Source organism: Pungitius pungitius, chromosome 7, assembly GCF_949316345.1.
Source record: "Pungitius pungitius chromosome 7, fPunPun2.1, whole genome shotgun sequence".
NCBI lineage: Eukaryota > Metazoa > Chordata > Actinopteri > Perciformes > Gasterosteidae > Pungitius > Pungitius pungitius.
The window spans coordinates 20088448-20107318 of record NC_084906.1 but is presented as its reverse complement, the minus strand read 5'-3'; the positions used below and the strand labels follow the sequence as shown (position 1 = coordinate 20107318).

Genomic DNA, 18871 nt, shown 5'->3' with positions numbered 1-18871 from the left:
CTTGTTTTTAAAGGTTTGTGTCCAACGTCCAGGGAATGAGGTGCGTAGTCATTTCCTCATAGACGTCTATGGGAGCAGAGGAGTCGCCCCCTGCTGGTCACTACACAGAAGTAGTCATTTCCTCATAGACGTCTATGGGAGCAGAGGAGTCGCCCCCTGCTGGTCACTACACAGAAGTAGTCATTTCCTCATAGACGTCTATGGGAGCAGAGGAGTCGCCCCCTGCTGGTCACTACACAGAAGTAGTCATTTCCTCATAGGCGTCTATGGGAGCAGAGGAGTCGCCCCCTGCTGGTCACTACACAGAAGTAGTCATTTCCTCATAGACGTCTATGGGAGCAGAGGAGTCGCCCCCTGCTGGTCACTACACAGAAGTAGTCATTTCCTCATAGACGTCTATGGGAGCAGAGGAGTCGCCCCCTGCTGGTCACTACACAGAAGTAGTCATTTCCTCATAGGCGTCTATGGGAGCAGAGGAGTCGCCCCCTGCTGGTCACTACACAGAAGTAGTCATTTCCTCATAGGCGTCTATGGGAGCAGTGGAGTCGCCCCCTGCTGGTCACTACACAGAAGTAGAGTCATTTCCTCATAGACGTCTATGGGAGCAGAGGAGTCGCCCCCTGCTGGTCACTACACAGAAGTAGTCATTTCCTCATAGACGTCTATGGGAGCAGAGGAGTCGCCCCCTGCTGGTCACTACACAGAAGTAGAGTCATTTCCTCATAGGCGTCTATGGGAGCAGAGGAGTCGCCCCCTGCTGGTCACTACACAGAAGTAGAGTCATTTCCTCATAGGCGTCTATGGGAGCAGAGGAGTCGCCCCCTGCTGGTCACTACACAGAAGTAGAGTCATTTCCTCATAGACGTCTAAGGGAGCAGAGGAGTCGCCCCCTGCTGGTCACTACACAGAAGTAGAGTCATTTCCTCATAGGCGTCTATGGGAGCAGAGGAGTCGCCCCCTGCTGGTCACTCACGTGAATGCAAGGAAGCATTGAGGCATTCATGCAGCTCTTTTTGTGGGTCATTTTAACCCTGTGGTGGTGGTTCTGGAGGAAGCACCATTGGATTCATCCTCTGGGGGCCATGAATGTTGATGATTTAAAATAAAACTCAATCTCTTGTTGATGATTTAAAATAAAACTCAATCTCTTGTTGGATGTGAAACAAAGGTCTTATGATGGATCCCTATTATTAATCCTCTGGGAACCATGAATATCTGCAAACATGTCTTTAAAGTTGTTTATATATTTCAGTTTTGATCCGTTGACCTTCATAGAAAGTCAAACTAAACCCTGAGGAGCAGGAACCAAGGACCTTCGTGCCGTGAGACACCAGCAAAGATATAAGCAAAGTCCTTTTTGTGCCTCGTAAACATTTCAGCAGGCGGTTTGTTGTGATGTCATTATTCGCACTCTGCTGAAGGCGCCTAAAAAAAATCTCTCTGAGCTGCTGACGGCGGTGAACCAGAGGCCCGATCCCGGTGGCAGAGGACCTCAGCGACCTCCGACCTCTGTGGTGCAAAACGTCTGCGTCCTACACCCGACCTCAATCCTGCTCCCCCTACTCGACACACACACACATTGCTGGACGTTAACTGATGGGTTCCAGGAAAAGAGACGTGAGGAGGTGATGCCTAGGCCTCCTTAATCCACGACAAATGACCGAGAGGGAAATGATGGATCATAGATGATCGCGCCGGTGGGAGAAGACCTCGTTCCTCCCTCTGGAACATGCAGCATTACTTGACCTGAGAACAAAGGTGACATTGGTAATAATTCTGTAAATCTACGCCGACCGTGTGAGGTCATTCCATTGGTGTCACATGCGGCTGTGAAGAAGAGCGTCAGCTTAGTCCCTAAGATCATGAAATCATGGAATCAATACCAACATGTCAAAACCAACTGTGACGCTTATTATTGTAACTAAGCAGTATGTCTGTTATGTCTACAATTTAATGTGAAACAATCATCTGAAATATAAGACAGAAAAAGAAAGACCGAGCTCAGCGTGTGTCCGTTAGGGGAAAAGTGACGTCACGGCGCCCCCTAGTGGCCATGTTTAGTGTAGCAGGTTAGATTAAACGTCTATCTAACATGACACACACACAAATTGTCAAAATACGCAAGGTCAAAAAATCTAGAAATATATTAAGTAAAAAAATATGATGGAAAGAAAATTACAAAATATTATATTAAAAAATATCCTAAAAAATATTATCTTAGAAAAATATTTGGTCAAAAAATGCAAAAATATTTTAGGTTTGAAAAATGGCAGAAAATATTTGGTCAAAATATGTCTAAAAAAGTCAAAACATTTTTTGTCGTAAAGTGTCATGGAATAAAGTCATAAAAATATAAGGACAAAAAAATTCAAACATATTAAGATGATATGTGTCATGAAAAGAAAAGTCAAAACACAAAAAATGTTATGAAAGGACAGGTTGTAAAATATTAGGTCAAAAAGGTAAAAATATATTTGTTCAAAAAAAGGATGTCATGGAATAAAAAGTATATTTATAATAAAATATTTGGTTAAAAAAAATATTTATGAAAGTCAAATAAAAATGTTGTCGATATTAGGTGTAAAATATTAGGTCAAATTTAAAAACTATACATATCAGATCAAAAAATGTAAAAAATATAATTGGTCAAAAAATGTCATGGGGAAAAAAAGTCAAAATATAATTGAAAAGAAAGTCAAAACATATTTTGTCAATAATGTCACTGAAAGATAAAAAAAAGCGTGTTAAGTTTATATTCATAATAATTAAGTACTTTTGTATTTCATCTCGTAAAATGTAGTTTAGGTGAGAAACCACCATAAATCCACTTTATTTTTATTTTCTCCAATACCTATTTTATATTAATGTTCATGCTTACTTTTTGTGTTCAATTTGTTGTCTTTTTTCTTTCTTTTTTTTTTATTTCTGTTGTTTATTTGTATATCTGTGTAACCGGAGACACATTCCATGTATGTGCAAACATACATGGCCAATAAAGCTGATTCTGAAATCCTAATTATGGTCAAAGCAGATTATAATACATCATTAAAGTATTATATGGATGTATATAATATTTATACATTCATATGGATTCATATTATAATATAAATACAAATATTTATCACATATATGTTAAGCATTGAAATTGTTAATAATTCTTATTATGATCATGAATTGTATTATTCATATTATTTTAGAAAGACTATAATCCACTGTAAATAGGGAGTCTGCCTGTAAGTGAATGGTTCATTTTATTATTACGTTGTTTTTATCGTGTGGCAGGAGGGGGGGGGGGGTTCGGGGTGGTTTGACAGCCCCGCGTTGCACGCCGGGATACATGCCGCTCTTGTTTACAAGATGGTAGCAGAGGAGATTTCTTTGAGTTAAAAAGAACCCCACAAATCGCCCCCCCCCCGTCACCCCGTCGGTGCCACGCGAGCCTGGTCCGGACCGCGTGTCGGTGAGCCCGTGACGGCGGCTAGAACCCGGAAACACGCGCACTCCAGAGGCTCCGCACGCGACTCCGACGGAACCGCGGGTTTGATTCTGCACTGTCACCGAGGGGCAGACGGAGCCTCCGCGCCTGATACCCCGGATCTAACCTCAGGTCTGTGCCTGATACCCCGGATCTAACCTCAGGTCTGTGCCTGATACCCCGGATCTAACCTCAGGTCTGTGCCTGATACCCCGGATCTAACCTCAGGTCTGTGCCTGATACCCCGGATCTAACCTCAGGTCAGTGCACGAGGAGCCGCGTCGCGTTCACGACCTTCGATTTGTTTCCTCCCATCGCGGTTTGAAAGTAGCTCCTTTTAATAAGTTATAAGAAACGGTGGCGGACTGTTGGTTTGAACCCGATGTTGGTGTGACGAGGTTAATTTGTGTAAATGATCCATTTATGTATTTGCGTATCGGCGTTTTGAACCGTTCTCTGCATCGAGTTTAAAGCTGCATTCTGCCTAGTGTCCACCAGGGGGCGACTCCTTTGTTCCTACAGAAGTCTATGAGAAAATGACTCTACTTCCCTCTTGATTTGTTCCCTCAGTAAACGATGTAAACACAAGTTCATGGTCTCAATATCCAGGTTAAAGTCTCCTAATACACGAGGGAAAAGGGCAAAATTGCCCTCAAGAAATATAATTTTTCATTTAGTTAACTTGTCAAAAAAACATCGTGGCTGTAATGACCCCGGTCCAGTTGCCATAGACTGGTTTCGATTTTCAACTTGACTGATGTTGCACGTGTGCGAGGAATCAAATGTTCTTGAAGGAAACCCGGAGCGAATCCAGCCTGCGTCACCGCCTCGACTTTAAAAGAAAAAAGCCATCGGAAAAATGGAAGATAAATTATCTTTTGGTGGAGGAAGAAAGAAAACCACCCGCAGTGTTTGCAGAGCTCTTGAGGGACTCGAACCTGCCGACAAGGTACCATCGCCCCACGGTGAGTGATAACTAGTTAACTAACTAGTTAAGTATTAATCATTTATTTAGAAATGATTTAGTTAGCTAATATTAGCTAGCTCTTATTAACTGTTTAACTAGCTACAGAGGCTTACCAGCTAGCTAACGTTAGCTAACGTTACACAGTCAGTCTCTTCAGAAGCTACTGCCCTCTTGTGGTTAACAGACAATCCTGTATTTGTGTAAGCAGTTGACTGAGGGTTAAAAAATGTTGTTCTTTGTTTTTACAGAATGCAGTAATCAGCTCAACAACAGAGAGCCAACTGTGGAAGCCGTGAATCGGATGCAAACACAGCGTTCTGTCTGTTTGACTTTGATGAACATACTGATCAACACGAGAAACTACAAAAAATAAAATTGAATGAGTCTGATTCCGTTTTTGGTTAAAAAAAATTGAATAAAACACTGTAGAATACTGTCTAATAGTCTTATTGCTGCCATTTGATGAATACAAATGCATATACACAAAGCCCAAATAAGTATATTTGTTATTTAAATTTAATGTTATTTCACAAGTTTCAAAAAATGCCCCCAATTTCTTATATGCCCCTGGTTTGCAGTGAGTGGGGGCAACAACATGTAACTGTGCTACCCTGCCCTCAATACTGCACATTGTTTTTATAGTAATTTATGGTCCATTTGGAGTCAAACGGACCGAAGGGTAAGCTTAAGCGCAGGGTCCACATTAAAGTAACTTTTCACTAATAAGGCGAGGAATTTGTTATGAATGTGTGTACATTAATGTTCATAAGAAGCAGTACATGGAGGGACTTAGGACCCAGGGGTCTAAAAGGTGAGGAGGGGCGGTCTGGGTCAGTGGTGACAGCATGAAGTAGTTTAATTATAATTAAGAGCGGTTTGTCCTCACGTCTTATGAGTATTTAAAAAACACAACATTGGTTACCAACGTCACGTAATATGTGATGTTATATGTTATAATGATTTTTTTTTTACATTTAAAAGGAGAATGAGCTAACACTAGCCCATGTTGCTAATTAGCGAGCCAGCGGTTTTCGTGTGATCATCACTAATTTGAAGTTATGAATAATACAAATTAAAAAAAAAGATTATTCACTTTTATTATCATATTATGATTATCGTTGGGATGTGGAGCCGCCACAAACATGCTCGTCATGAAAATTGGGACAGAATTTGGAATTAATACTCCTCAGTTGACCTCATGGCGGATTAAAAAGCGTCCGCCTCCATTTCTTAAAGGCGGTATATTCATGGTGAAATGTTTGATTGTTACTGAATCCTTCTTCCAGAGGACTGTCCATTGGGTCTGCAGGAGTGCTCCTGAATCCAGCCGAATGTAAGTCATCCAACCCGCACTAAGCTAGTTAAACCAGCAGCTAAACTAATTAACACGCGCTTAGTTGAACTAACATTTTGCACCCTTTTTCTTCCTCATCGTGTCGTAGCTTTTTTCAAAGGGCAAAACGTGTTTTTTTGCAGGAGAGCCGTTTGAATCACCGCTCTTGCTTCCCCGTTTGAATGTCTCGCTCTGCAGGAACAGAGCGGCTGCAAAGCATCTAATCGAGCGCTACTTTCAGCAGTTAACCGACGGCTGTGGAAATGGCGACTGCACGAATGAGTGTTGCGCATCGTGTCGCGACTTTCGACCCTTGGATAAAAATTTGGCGGCGGCCAAGGCGCTCGAGCTGTTTAAGATTAACGCCAAACTCTGCAATCCACAACCCTCCAACGAAGACGATCGGGACGACAGGATGAGCGACCCGGACCCCAGCGGCACCAAGGAGGACTTCTCAGGTAAAACCCAGGCTCCCACAGAGGCCGGCTCTGAATCCGTTCGCTGCGTTGACTCGGTCAAGAACAACAACCTCCTTTTTTTTTGTGTTCCAGATGTTCATTACCTCACGGAGAACACGGTCTGCGCCATCCTGAGTTTCTGCGAGGAGCAAGGCGACTACTCCGCGCTCATCCGCGTCGTCGGCAGGATTTTCTCCAGCTCCGAGGCCCTGACGCAGAGCTTCAGGAAGGACGAACCCATCGCTGCGGAACCCGGCGACTCCGCTGCACCGACGGACGAGGACGAGCCGGAGGAGCAGCGCTCGGAGACGACGGGGCCGTCTTCCGCCGCCGCCGCGCCGGACGAGGGCCTGGAGGAAATGCTGGACCCTTGCGAGGTGACGGTGGACGTCGCCTCGCTGAGGAGGGTCTACGACCGGCTTCTCAGCCTCGACCAGGTGGAGTCGGCTCTGGTGAACGCGCTGGTTTACCTCACCCCGAACATGGAGCTGGACCTGGAGTACCTCGACGTGTACGAGACCAGCCCCGACTACCTGAACATCTTCATCGTGGTGTTGGAGAACGGCAACCTGCACAGCCCCGAGTACCTGGAGACGGCTCTGCCGCAGTTCTGCAAGGCCATGAGCAAGCTCCCGGTGGCGGCGCTCGCCAGGCTGGCGAGGCTCTGGTCCCGCTACGGACTGGCGCACATCCGCCGCATGACGGAGACCTTCCAGCAGCTCATCACCTTCACGGTGGTCAGCAACGACTACGACGGCGAGAACCTGGTGAACGACGACGGCGCCGTGGTGGCCGCCACGCAGTGCCTGAAGGTCGCCTTCTACGCCAGCATCCTGGGCGGCGACGTGGACGTGGGGCACAACGACGACGAGGAGGAAGACGCCGAGTCCGACGAGCTCACCCTCCACGAGCTGCTGGGCGAGGAGCGGCTCTACAAGAAAGGCCCGCCGGCCGACCCGCTGGAGCGAGAGCTGGGGGTCCGACCCGTGGACAGCATCAGGCCCCTCATCCCCTACGAGGACTTTGTGAACGAGTCGCTCAACGACGTGGTGGAGATGGACAAGGACTTCACCTTCTTCAAGGTCAACGCCGAAACCAAGTTCTCCTTCCAGAGCTGCCCCTTCGTCCTCAGCGTCGTCACCAAGAACCAGGGGCTGTACTACGACAACCGGATCCGCATGTACAGCGAGCGCCGCCTCACGGCCCTCTACAGCATGGTGCAGGGCCAGCAGCCCAACCCCTACCTCAAGCTCAAGGTCCGCCGGGACCACATCATCGACGACGCCCTCGTCAGAGTGAGTCACGGCGAGCGCCGCTCCGTCACACGCGCGCAGAGACCGATACGTGTCTGTGGTTTAAAGAATAACGCCGTGTCAGCGTCCTTTGATCCAGGTGTCTGTGTGTGTTTTGTGTGTTCATACCTTTGTGAACGCATTAATGTTGCATGTTGTGACATGTTTAGGCTCCGCCCCCCCCCCCCCCCCCCCCCCGCTGTCTTTGTTCATGACTTCAACGCTCTCACGTTGCAGCTGGAGATGATCTCCATGGAGAACCCCTCCGACCTGAAGAAGCAGCTGTTTGTGGAGTTCGAGGGGGAGCAAGGGGTCGACGAGGGCGGGGTGTCCAAGGAGTTCTTTCAGTTGGTCCTGGAGGAAATCTTCAATCCCGACATCGGTAAGACGAGAGCCCGCTTCCTGTTTGATAGTGGACCAGCAGAGAGACCTGCTTGAGTGGCAGTAGGTGGACGAGAAGATCGATAGCTTCTTGTTTCACTCCCTAAAACAGGAATGTTCAGCTACGACGACGACACCAAACTCTTTTGGTTCAACTCGTCCTCTCTGGAGAACGAGGCCCAGTACACTCTGGTCGGACTCGTCCTGGGACTCGCCATCTACAACAACTGCATCCTGGACGTTCACTTCCCCATGGTGGTCTACAGGAAACTCATGGGCAAGAAGGGCACCTACCTGGACCTGTCAGACTGCCATCCAGTACAGTAACCTTCTCCACAGTTGACACACAGTTAAAGGGGGGGAGGGAAGGGGAGGGGAGGGGAGGGAGGAGACCTTTGGGAGAACGTCAGAGGAGGATCCCTCTCGCGGCATGGACCGACTACAATGGATGCTGTGTGTACAGAATGTACAACATAGTAGTATAGAGTAGTATTGTATGGAGAGCAGTAAGCCGGGTGTACGTCCACTGCAGGGAGAACCTTAGTGGGTAACGTTGCATTATGGTGACAGTAATATGATTAATATTTAAAAAGTAATAACACATATGGTAGCAGGTATCAGCAGGGTCCAGATGGAACCATGATACTCCGTGGTGATGTTTACAGTAATAGAAATGGGTGTTAGAAGCGTTAGGTGTCATTCTGTTGATGACCATGTGTGTTGTTATGTTTCTTGTGGTATCATCATGGAAAAATATGGTGCACTTTTCAACAGCATGAAGCTTTCGGGTTGTGAGCATCTTGGACCCGTGGTCATATTAGTTAGTTTCTTTAAAGTCAGCATTGAATGAATGATAAACAACACGCTGCTCGGGTAGCGACGAGCCGGCTCCCGACCGGAAACCACGGCGACGGGTTTCCTCACGTCTCGTCTCCTCCTGCAGAGTCTCTTCCAGAGCCTGAAGAAGCTGCTGGAATATGACGGCAACGTGGAGGAGGACATGATGCTCACCTACCAGATATCCCACACGGACCTGTTTGGAAACCCCATGCTGCACGACCTGAAGGAGGAGGGCGACCAGATCCCCGTCACCGCGGACAACCGGCAGGTGAGGGTCATGTGATCAGGTGACATGTTGGGATTTCACCAAAGCTCCTTATAGCCTTGATTTTTTTTACCAAATAATTGTGTTGTATGACACTATATGATGCCATATTATATGGTATTACATCATATAAAGCTAGGTACCTAACATTGATTGAGGAACATGTTTTATTTATGAAGGCTCTTCATCTTTAAATGGTGATTTTGCTTTTGGCCTCTTTGATTGCAGGAGTTTGTGGACACGTACGCCGACTACATCCTGAACAAGAGCGTGGAGAGACAATTCAAAGCCTTCAGGAAAGGCTTCCTGATGGTCACCAAGGAGTCTCCTCTCAAGTACTTGTTCAGACCAGAGGAAGTGGAGATGCTGATCTGTGGCAGCAGGGTGAGGAAACCGTTTCACTTAAAAAGAGTTCCTCTGTCACGGATGTTTGAATTCATAAAACTAACGGAGAAATCTCTCCGGCAGAAACTGGACTTCGAAGCTCTTGAAAAGACGACGGAATACGACGGAGGTTACAGCAAGGACAGTCAGATCGTCAAGTGAGTCCCTTTTCTGTCGTCCAATCGTATTGCGCAGCAGCACAGACTCGTTTTTTTTTTTTTTTAAACTTTCTCGCTCCCCCAAAAGGGATTTCTGGGAAACGATCCACTCGTTCGGAGAGGAGCAGAAGAGGTTGTTCCTGCAGTTCACCACCGGCACGGACAGGGCGCCCGTCGGAGGGCTCGGCAAGTTGAAGATGATCATCGCCAAGAACGGCTCGGACACCGACAGGTAGCGGGTCCCTCGTTGTGGAAAGAGATGTTGAGGCGAGTCGGTCTGGTTTCTGACGCGTGTCTCTTTCAGGCTGCCGACCTCTCACACCTGCTTCAACGCCCTGCTGCTGCCCGAATACTCCTCCAAGGACAAACTGAGGGAGAGGCTCCTCAAGGCCATCACGTACGCCAAAGGCTTCGGGATGCTCTGATCCACGAGGGGAGGAAGCTTTTCCCCCGACTACGTTTTTACAAAAAAAAAGAAAAAAAAGGGAGTATCACAAAAAAGGGGGGGGGGAAATGCTGCAACAGCCCTGTGCCTCACCGCGCTGCACCGGTCAGACTCCACTTCCTGTCACAAACGCAACATTAGCTTCCCCCAAAGAGTTCAAACCGGCACTTGATTTGTATTTTTTTTTTCTCTTCAGTGTTGTGTTTCATAACGATTATTTGATTGGTGAAAACTGTGAAAGTGCACTTACACGCAGGATTTTTAAAGCGACGTGCGGTTTATTTGGAGGCGTTTTCTTGTGTTTGGGGCCGCTCTCTCGTTGTAGCAGCATTCAGCGCTCTGCTCCCACGGCTGGGAGTGGACTTTGCATAACGGTGCTCCTTGTTGTTGTTGTTGTGGTTGTTGGGTTGTTTTTTTATTACCGCTATAACACAAATAGCCTCGCGGACGAGCTCCCATTGGATCCGGTTCCTGCAAACTCTCCACTCACAGCTGTTCCTGTGAGCTACGTACAACGGGCACGCCGCGAGTGTTGTGACACCCTGAGCGGATTGTGTGGTTTTTACGACACTGGCGGGGTCTCAGGATGATGCGTCCGCTCAGACTTTCACATCCTGCCCCGCGTGCCCTGCTTGGTTTTGCTTATTTTAAAGTGTGTTCTGATTGCACATTTGTAAGTGCAAGCTGCCAAAATTGTGCAATGCCCGGATACGTAAAGAAAAGAGTCACATGAAGAAGTGTTTTATTTGGCCAAATATCTCAGGTACATAGAGAATGTGCAGATAATGTGAAACTCTTGTGTAATGTGACGGTTATGCAAAGTAAATAAAGGTGAAATAATTCAATTAACTTTGTCATAATGGAAAATGACTCTACTTCTCTCTTGATTTATTCCCTCAGTAAACATTGTAAACATGAGTTTATGGTCTCAGTCTCTAGTTTCAAGTCTTCTTCAATACAGCATGATGTTCATTTAGTAAAATATTTAGAATAGAACAAAACATAAAAGTATGCTTTAGGGCGCAGAACAGTCCAAATATGGTCACTTCCGTTGAACTTGTTTTAAAAAGCCAAGATGGCAACGGACAGCTTTTTATTGTCTTAGAACGAGATGAGGGTTCCTCTTCTTGGAGTCCGCCGTGTTTCTACAGTAGAAAAGGATCACATGAATGTAGGTCATGTGACAGGGGTCTAACCACAAGAGAATCATCAATCGCTTTTCTCTTTCCAAGAAGAAAGTCTATATACAGGAACAGTTTGTTATATCAACATTTTTAATGTTTATTTACATGTAACTGACCGCGTATGCTGATTATAACATAAACAGACCTGATTTGGGGTTTTATTTTGTACCTTCACAGACCGTATCAAAGGGATGTAGCGGTTCAAAACATTCCTCTTTATTCTAAGGCTATGAAAAGCCTTTTCTTGCATGCACAATAAATACGTGTGTGTGTGTGTATATATATATATAAATATTCTCAAAGCATACACAAATACATTTGCTGTACACAATTTGACACATTATAATGATGATGTATAAACGAATATAAACATGGTCCTTTGAAAAGCGTCACTCTACGTGATCCTGGTGCATCTCTCACATCACTGGACCTTTTTGTCCTTGTCGGCGACCACTTCTGACAGATCCTCGGGTCGTATGGATTTAACTTTGGCCTCCATCTCAGTGACCCTCTGCTTCATCCTGGCCTGGCCGGAGGTGAACTCCGCCATCAGCTGGGCAAACTTGCCCTGCATGAGATCCAGGTTGCCCTGCAGCTTGATGATCTTCTCCTCCAGGTCTTTGGGGTCGGCGCCGGCGTTGGCGATCGCCTCGTCGATCAGGTTGTCCTTCATCAGGATGGCTTTGCCCTTCTCCTCCAGAGCCTTTTTGGCATCTGGGTACTCGGTGAGAGCCTCCACCAGGTCGTCTTTAGACAGGGCGAAGAGGTCGGAGTAACCCACGCTGCGGATGTTGGCCGTTCTCCTGTTTCCTGCTTTGCTGCCCTTGATGCCCAAGATGCTGATCTCCCCGAAGTACGCACCATCGCTGAGGACCACGAACTGAGTGACCCCGTCATCGGCCACCACGGCCAGCTTCCCCTCTTTGATGATGTACATCTCCCTGCCGATATCCCCCTTCTTGCAGATGTAGTCGCCGGGACTGAAGACTTGTGGCTGCAGCTTGAGCACCAACTCAATCAGCAGACCGGCTTCGCAGTCCTGGAAAATACGAACCTTCTTCAGCGTGTCCAAGTGGACGTTGATGGCGATCTCGGCCTTCAGCTTGTCCGGGAGGTTCTTCAACACTTCCTTCTCGTCGCAGGTCTTCTTCTCGGTCCACAGGTAGTCAAACCACTTGATGACCCTGGCTTCCAGTTCTTTGGTGACCTTTCGGAACTGCATGTACTGCTTTATGGAGTCGATCTTCGCCTGGAACTCGGCCCGGGAGGCGTTCATGTTGGAGATCATGGCGCCGACGTTACCGACAATACTAGCAAAGATCAGCACGCCCGTGAGGAAGTCGGCAATGACGAAGACGAATTCAATATCCCTGACTGGAGCGGGGGTCTCTCCGATGGTGGTGAGGGTCAGCGTGGACCAGTACAGGGAGTAGATGTACTTTCTGGCCAAGCGGCCGTGCTCTGGGTGGCTGATATTGGGATACACCCACGTGTCGGTTCCGAAACCAATGGTTTTCGAAATGGCAAAGAACATACAAGCATTCCAGTGGATAATAATGAGGATGTAGAGTACAAGATTGCTGATGCGAAACATGTTTGGGAAGCTGGTTCTGGTTTCAGTCCGCTCAAAGAACTCAAAAAGCCTTGAGATTTTGCAAAGACGGTTGAATCGGAACTCCGGGTTGTTGTATCCAAACTTCAGAAACAGCAGATCAGTGGGTATCATTGAAATCATGTCGTATTTGAACTGAGACGTGGTTCTGTATTTATTTCTCAGTTTCGTGGAATCTTTCACCAGCAGGCCTTGTTCCAGGTAACCTGAGGGGCAAACACAACATTAGGAGACGAACCAACAACCACGACAGACACAGAAAAAAAGAAAAATGGTGGTAGTTGTCATGGTGATGACACACGTCAGGCGGACTGTAAAGTGTTCTGGAGACGGATTGCCACCTGCCACGAGGTATTTCCTGTAACCAGTGTGCCATCGACACACGGAGGTGCTAGGTGGAGCGAGTTGGCTAGCGATATTGTCTGGATTTCTCAGTAAAGACTCTTGAACTTACTTCTTTGCCTCCAGAGTCGCACTTGGGTTCAGTTGTGCTTTTCGCAATGGCAACGGGACACGTCGATTTGATTGGATTAAAAAAAAACCTTTCCCCATTATTCTATTTATGTGTTTAACTTTTAAAAAGCCAACCTGTTCTTGATCTGACGAAGGTGTCGGTGAAGTAGATGATGTCTGTGGTGTAGTCCAAGAAGAGCCAGAGGTTCGTATAAGTTTCCTGGAGTTCGTTAAAACAGGACCTGACAAACATGGAGGACATGTTTTTTTAAAGTGAAAGTGAAGTGAAAAGGCCCTATGAGAGATGTTTTAAAGCCTGTTGAATGAACAATACCTTGTAACAATCATCATGAGGTTATAAAATACCGGGCCTGCGATGATGGTCAGCCATCTGTAGTACTGGTCCGCGGCTGGATCCATAATCCAGATCTCTTTCCTAAAGACAACTCAGAATTACTTTGTGTTGCTGCAATAATGTGTTGATTGTTGAAACAGAACGTATGAAACACACAGATCGGCTTTTCTGTAATTCCGTCTCCCAGCAGTCGCAGCAAACTGTAACGATGTACTTACGGAGGCTCCTCCTTCTTTTTATCATCTTTCTTATCATCCTTTTTATCATCTTTCTTCTCCTCCTTCTTCTCCTCTTTCTTCTCATCCTTCTTCTCCTCGTCTTTCTTCTCGTCTTTCTTCTCCTCCTCTTTTTTCTCATCTTTTTTAATCTCCTCTTTTTTGCTACGAATCAGAAGTTGTTATTTTTTACGGGTCTGGAGATGACGGAGGTGGGGGCCTCCGAGGAGCTACCGGACTACGGGGAGGAGGGGGCTCCTGGACGTTTCACAGTTTGGGGATTTCTTTGTTGTAAGATCTGATGCAGGTCTGTACATATGTCTGTACATTCAATTACCGTACCTCCCACTGAGGGTAAATCAGTGCAATCCACATCATCATTTACAACAAAGAGGTTTTATCGCTCTAATAGGAGGAAACACCCAACAGGGACGAGGGATTCAAGTACTACTAGCTTCTATTTACTCCAGAATATACCACATTAGCTATATGATACAAACCATGCTATGAATAATAACTATAAATCGACTTCTTTATTCTATTTCCTGACACAGAGGTGCTCACACTTACTCGTCTGTGTTGTTGCAGTTATTCATGTTGTAAGTAGCTAGCGGCCACTTACTGGCAAGACTTTGGAAAGAAATAAAAGACAGAATTTCTGCACAATGAAACTTAAAAGTGTCAGACACGAGTGAATGAACTAAATAATGAATTCAGGATAAATGGATGATACTAGTGGAGTATAGATTCATGTTACTAGTGGAGTATAGATTCATGTTACTAGTGGAGTATAGATTCATGTTACTAGTGGAGTATGGATTCATGTTACTGGTGGAGTATCGGTTCATGTTACGAGTGGAGTATATATTCATGTTACTAGTTGAGTATAGATTCATGTTACTAGTGGAGTATAGGTCTATGTTACAAGTGGAGTATAGATTCATGTTACTAGTGGAGTATAGATTCATGATACTAGTGAAGTATAGGTTTATGTTACAAGTGGAGTATGGATTCATGATACTAGTGAAGTATAGGTTTATGTTACAAGTGGAGTATGGATTCATGATACTAGTGAAGTATAGGTTTATGTTACAAGTGGAGTATGGATTCATGATACTAGTGGAGTATAGGTTTATGTTACAAGTGGAGTATGGATTCATGATACTAGTGAAGTATAGGTTTATGTTACAAGTGGAGTATGGATTCATGATACTAGTGAAGTATAGGTTTATGTTACAAGTGGAGTATGGATTCATGATACTAGTGGAGTATAGGTTTATGTTACAAGTGGAGTATGGATTCATGATACTAGTGAAGTATAGGTTTATGTTACAAGTGGAGTATGGATTCATGATACTAGTGGAGTATAGGTTTATGTTACAAGTGGAGTATGGATTCATGATACTAGTGGAGTATAGATTCATGATACTAGTGAAGTGTAGGTCCATGTTACTAGTGGAGTATCGGTTCATGTGATTAGTGGAATTTAGCTTCATGTTACTAGTGGAGTATAGGTCCATGTTACTATGTAGTATCGGTGTATGGAGTATCGTCTCATGGACTATAGAGCGTCACTTGGGGCCCGGTAATGAACCTGCCTGGTGAGTCTGGTACTTACTTCCTCTTCCGGGTCGTGTCGTTTTGGTCCACAGACTGGGCATTGCTCTCTCGGCTGGAGAGGTCTTTGAGTTCGGGGCCTCTGAAGCGCTCGAGGAAAGAGTCGTGTCGCTCTGTTTCGGGGTTTACTCTGTGGGACGCCCAGTTCCACAGCATGAAGAAGAAGTAAGAGAGCCTAGAAGGTTAGCAGCAGGGAAACAGAGCAAAGTGATACCCCTCTACTCTAGGACCTTAACAGTGTGTAGATACAGTGGTGGAAGAAGTAGTACAACAATAAAATCATTATTATTACTCTACAACAATGTGTTCTATTTCCTTAGCCTATCTTTTGGATCTCAATGATATCTTGCATATCTCACAAAATGATCTTGTATGTAAACTATGAAATTGTAAACCTGGTAACGTAGTAGAAACAGCACTAACGTGGTCTAAAGTCTGATTCCTGACACGTCCAGAGTCTTCCTCTGACCCTGTTTGTGTTGCGTCTGATGAGTGGAACCAGTAACTGGATGTGAAGTGTTGAAAAACCTCAATAATCCTCCTCAAATCCATTACAGTACACGAATGAACTTTCCACCACTGCCACACTGCCACAAAGGTGTCACAACAGAAGTCTACCTGGCCATCGCCCCGGTGCCTGTGAAGGAGTCTCTGCGGGACTCTGAAGACAACGCCGTCTCTGAGTTCTCTTCGCAGAGAGACACGGCCCTGCGAGACAGCAGGTGGGAAAACGTTACAGGGGCGTCGCTTTGTGTGAGGACACGCGAGACAAAGGACGCGAGCTGCTGTGCGGAGGGCATCACACCTGCTGTCTCCATTCTCGAGGACGGCGAGCTCGTCACCGGGCCTGCTGGAGGACGGCCGCTGCCTGGTCGAGAAGGACTTCACACAGCCGATTTTTGCCATGTCGTCTGTCTCTTTGGGCTCTGCAGCTCAGCAGCAAGGGAAGAAAAAAATAAATAAAACCCTGTCACATTTTAAAAGCCGTGTGGATGATGCGCTTGCTGAACGCCACCGTCGTCTCTGTGTGTCTGAGGGTATAAACGCCTAAAAATACCTCATTAAGTCCTGAACTCTAAACAGGATCAGGGCTCCGTCTCTGTGGGACGGACAGCTGCTTTTTAAAATAACTAAGCTATGGCTTACAGGTGGACGGGAGTTGCTATGTGCAGTACGTGTGTGCGGCAGGTTAAGTCCATTAGAGCACCACGTTGAGATCAGGTCCACCTGTAAGAGGTGAAGACACTGACCGAGTGCAGGCTTCGGTCCGGACAGACGGCGCCTGTGGTTAGAGAGAAAAGGGCATATGATGCATATTTATGATGCAGCTCTGGGGGGGGGGGATCTCCAGCCCGGGGGGGGGGGGGGGGGATGTGCCTCTTTGCTTCAGATGTCTGCGGGTAAATAATGACTCGCTGATCTCTGGGGAACACCGAAGGTAGTAACACGTGCACACGTGTAGCTTAGTGCTAATACCAGGGAGTTAACCAACCCCCACCGAAAACAGGTCTGTGCACTGAATCACCCTGATCATTGATCCTGAGAATAAACGCTCCTGATGGAGAAGATTATTAGAAATCACTTTGTCTATGATAGAGGATGATGGTGCAGTTGTTCAAAAGATACTTCAACACACACACACACACACACACACACACATACACAACATTTCTAATATGTACAGCACTATTTGAAGAGGTTTGGACACACATTCTCATAGGATTGAATGGGGAAATGTGCCCAGGCTTTATTGTGTATAATTGTGTGTGATTGATTTTAGTGAAAATATACAGAGAGCACATAAAAGTGAAAGTTACGCCTCTTACGGATGCACCAAACCTCACATTTGAGTAAGACAAATGGTTATTAATATTTGCCTAATCGTGCTTGTATTAAGTGATCGTCTTTTTAACTGTTTAACTTGTACAATGCTGTATAATACGCAATAAAGACGACGTCATTATACTCACTTAATCCAGCATTAATGTCAATGAATGTGTTATTTTGAGTAGTTTGAATTCAGGTCATTAGTAGTAAACATGTTATATCAGCTCACGAGCCCATTTATAGTTCGTTTATTCTCATTATTAAGTTACCTTTAACTCCACCGTCGCTGCGTCGAATACTCAAGTCATGACGTCTTTAGAAGGAATTTACCGGACAGAACCTCCGAGGTCGGAACACAGAACCCGACTTTTAAACCATTTCAGATGGAATTGTTGTCGCGCTGGAGGAGAACTCACCCGTTTGGAGCCGTTTCACACCGACTTCTGTGTTCCGACGGAACAAATAATCCCCCGCTGAGCGCGTGCGGCTGATTCCATCTCCCGGACACGTGATCTCAGTTCTGCGTGCAATTATTTACGATCCTTTTCGTCAAAAATGACGGCGGCGGCTGTGTGATAATTGGCAGCGGCGGCTCTGCTGGATGAGGACGGGCTGGCAAAGCGCACAGGTCCCAGATCAGAGAGGGGGGAGGAGACCTGTCCATCACTGAGGCCGTCCATCACTGTAGTCCATCACTGTAGTCCATCAACGAGGCTGTCCATCACTGTAGTCCATCACTGTAGTCCATCACTGTAGTCCATCAACGAGGCTGTCCATCACTGTAGTCCATCACTGTAGTCCATCACTGTAGTCCATCAACGAGGCTGTCCATCACTGTAGTCCATCACTGTAGTCCATCACTGTAGTCCATCAACGAGGCCGTCCATCACTGGAATCCATCACTGGAGTCCGTCACTGGCGTCCATCACATGAGTCCTTCACTTGAGTCCATCACATGAGTCCTTCACTTGAGTCCATCACATTAGTCCATCACTTGAGTCCATCACTGGAGTCCGTCAGTGGAGTCCATCACATGAGTCCATCGGTGTAGTCCATCAACGAGGCTGTCCATCACTGTAGTCCATCACTGTAGTCCATCAACGAGGCCGTCCATCACTGTAGTCCATCACTGTAGTCCATCAACGAGGCTGTCCATCACTGTAGTCCATCACTGTAGTCCATCAACGAGGCTGTCCATCACTGTAGTCCATCACTGTAGTCCATCAACGAGGCCGTCCATCACTGGAGTCCATCACTTGAGTTCATCACATGGGTCCATTACTTGAGTCCATCACTTGAGTTCATCACATGGGTCCATTACTTGAGTCCGTCCCTGGAGTCCATCACTGGAGTCCGTCACATGAGTCCATCACATTAGTCCATCACTTGTGTCCGTCACATGAGTCCATCACTTGAGTCCATCACATTAGTCCATCACTTGAGTCCGTCACTGGAGTCCGTCACATGAGTCCATCACATGAGTCCGTCACATTAGTCCATCACTTGAGTCCGTCACTGGAGTCCATCACATTAGTCCATCACTGGAGTCATCACTTGACTCCATCACTGTAGTCCATCTGTAGAGCCGTTCCTCACTGTGGTCCATTTTT

The 18871-nt window shown here is 46.2% G+C and overlaps 2 protein-coding genes across 5 annotated transcripts; one reads left to right on the top strand and one right to left on the bottom strand.

The window, feature by feature from the left end:
* Window positions 1-3317: 3317 nt before the first annotated feature.
* On the top strand, window positions 3318-10916 carry ube3a (ubiquitin protein ligase E3A). 2 transcript variants are annotated; one of them, XM_062563406.1, is made up of 12 exons: window positions 3318-3735; window positions 4270-4440; window positions 4691-5775; window positions 5974-6233; window positions 6327-7528; window positions 7763-7907; window positions 8019-8224; window positions 8850-9014; window positions 9240-9395; window positions 9480-9553; window positions 9642-9785; window positions 9858-10916. In XM_062563406.1, the coding sequence occupies exons 3-12, from the start codon at window positions 5585-5587 to the stop codon at window positions 9976-9978; spliced, it is 2664 nt and encodes an 887-aa protein (XP_062419390.1). In that variant the 5' UTR covers window positions 3318-3735; window positions 4270-4440; window positions 4691-5584; the 3' UTR covers window positions 9979-10916. The 2 variants fall into 2 exon arrangements, with proteins under 2 accessions (XP_062419390.1, XP_062419391.1); XM_062563407.1 differs by lacking the exon at window positions 4270-4440 and having other exon boundaries at window positions 5729-5775.
* Window positions 10849-17855, bottom strand: cnga3a (cyclic nucleotide gated channel subunit alpha 3a). Of its 3 annotated transcripts, none has more exons than XM_037469657.2 (9): window positions 17531-17855; window positions 16240-16360; window positions 16053-16142; window positions 15436-15609; window positions 14388-14447; window positions 13821-13982; window positions 13582-13683; window positions 13383-13489; window positions 10849-13000 (listed from the first exon to the last, which is right to left on the bottom strand). In XM_037469657.2, exons 2-9 carry the CDS (start codon window positions 16338-16340, stop codon window positions 11604-11606), a joined length of 2193 nt encoding a protein of 730 aa, XP_037325554.2. In that variant the 5' UTR covers window positions 16341-16360; window positions 17531-17855; the 3' UTR covers window positions 10849-11603. The 3 variants fall into 3 exon arrangements, with proteins under 3 accessions (XP_037325554.2, XP_062419392.1, XP_037325553.2); XM_062563408.1 differs by having other exon boundaries at window positions 15436-15564; XM_037469656.2 differs by having other exon boundaries at window positions 17678-17855.
* Between the last annotated feature and the right edge of the window lie 1016 nt (window positions 17856-18871).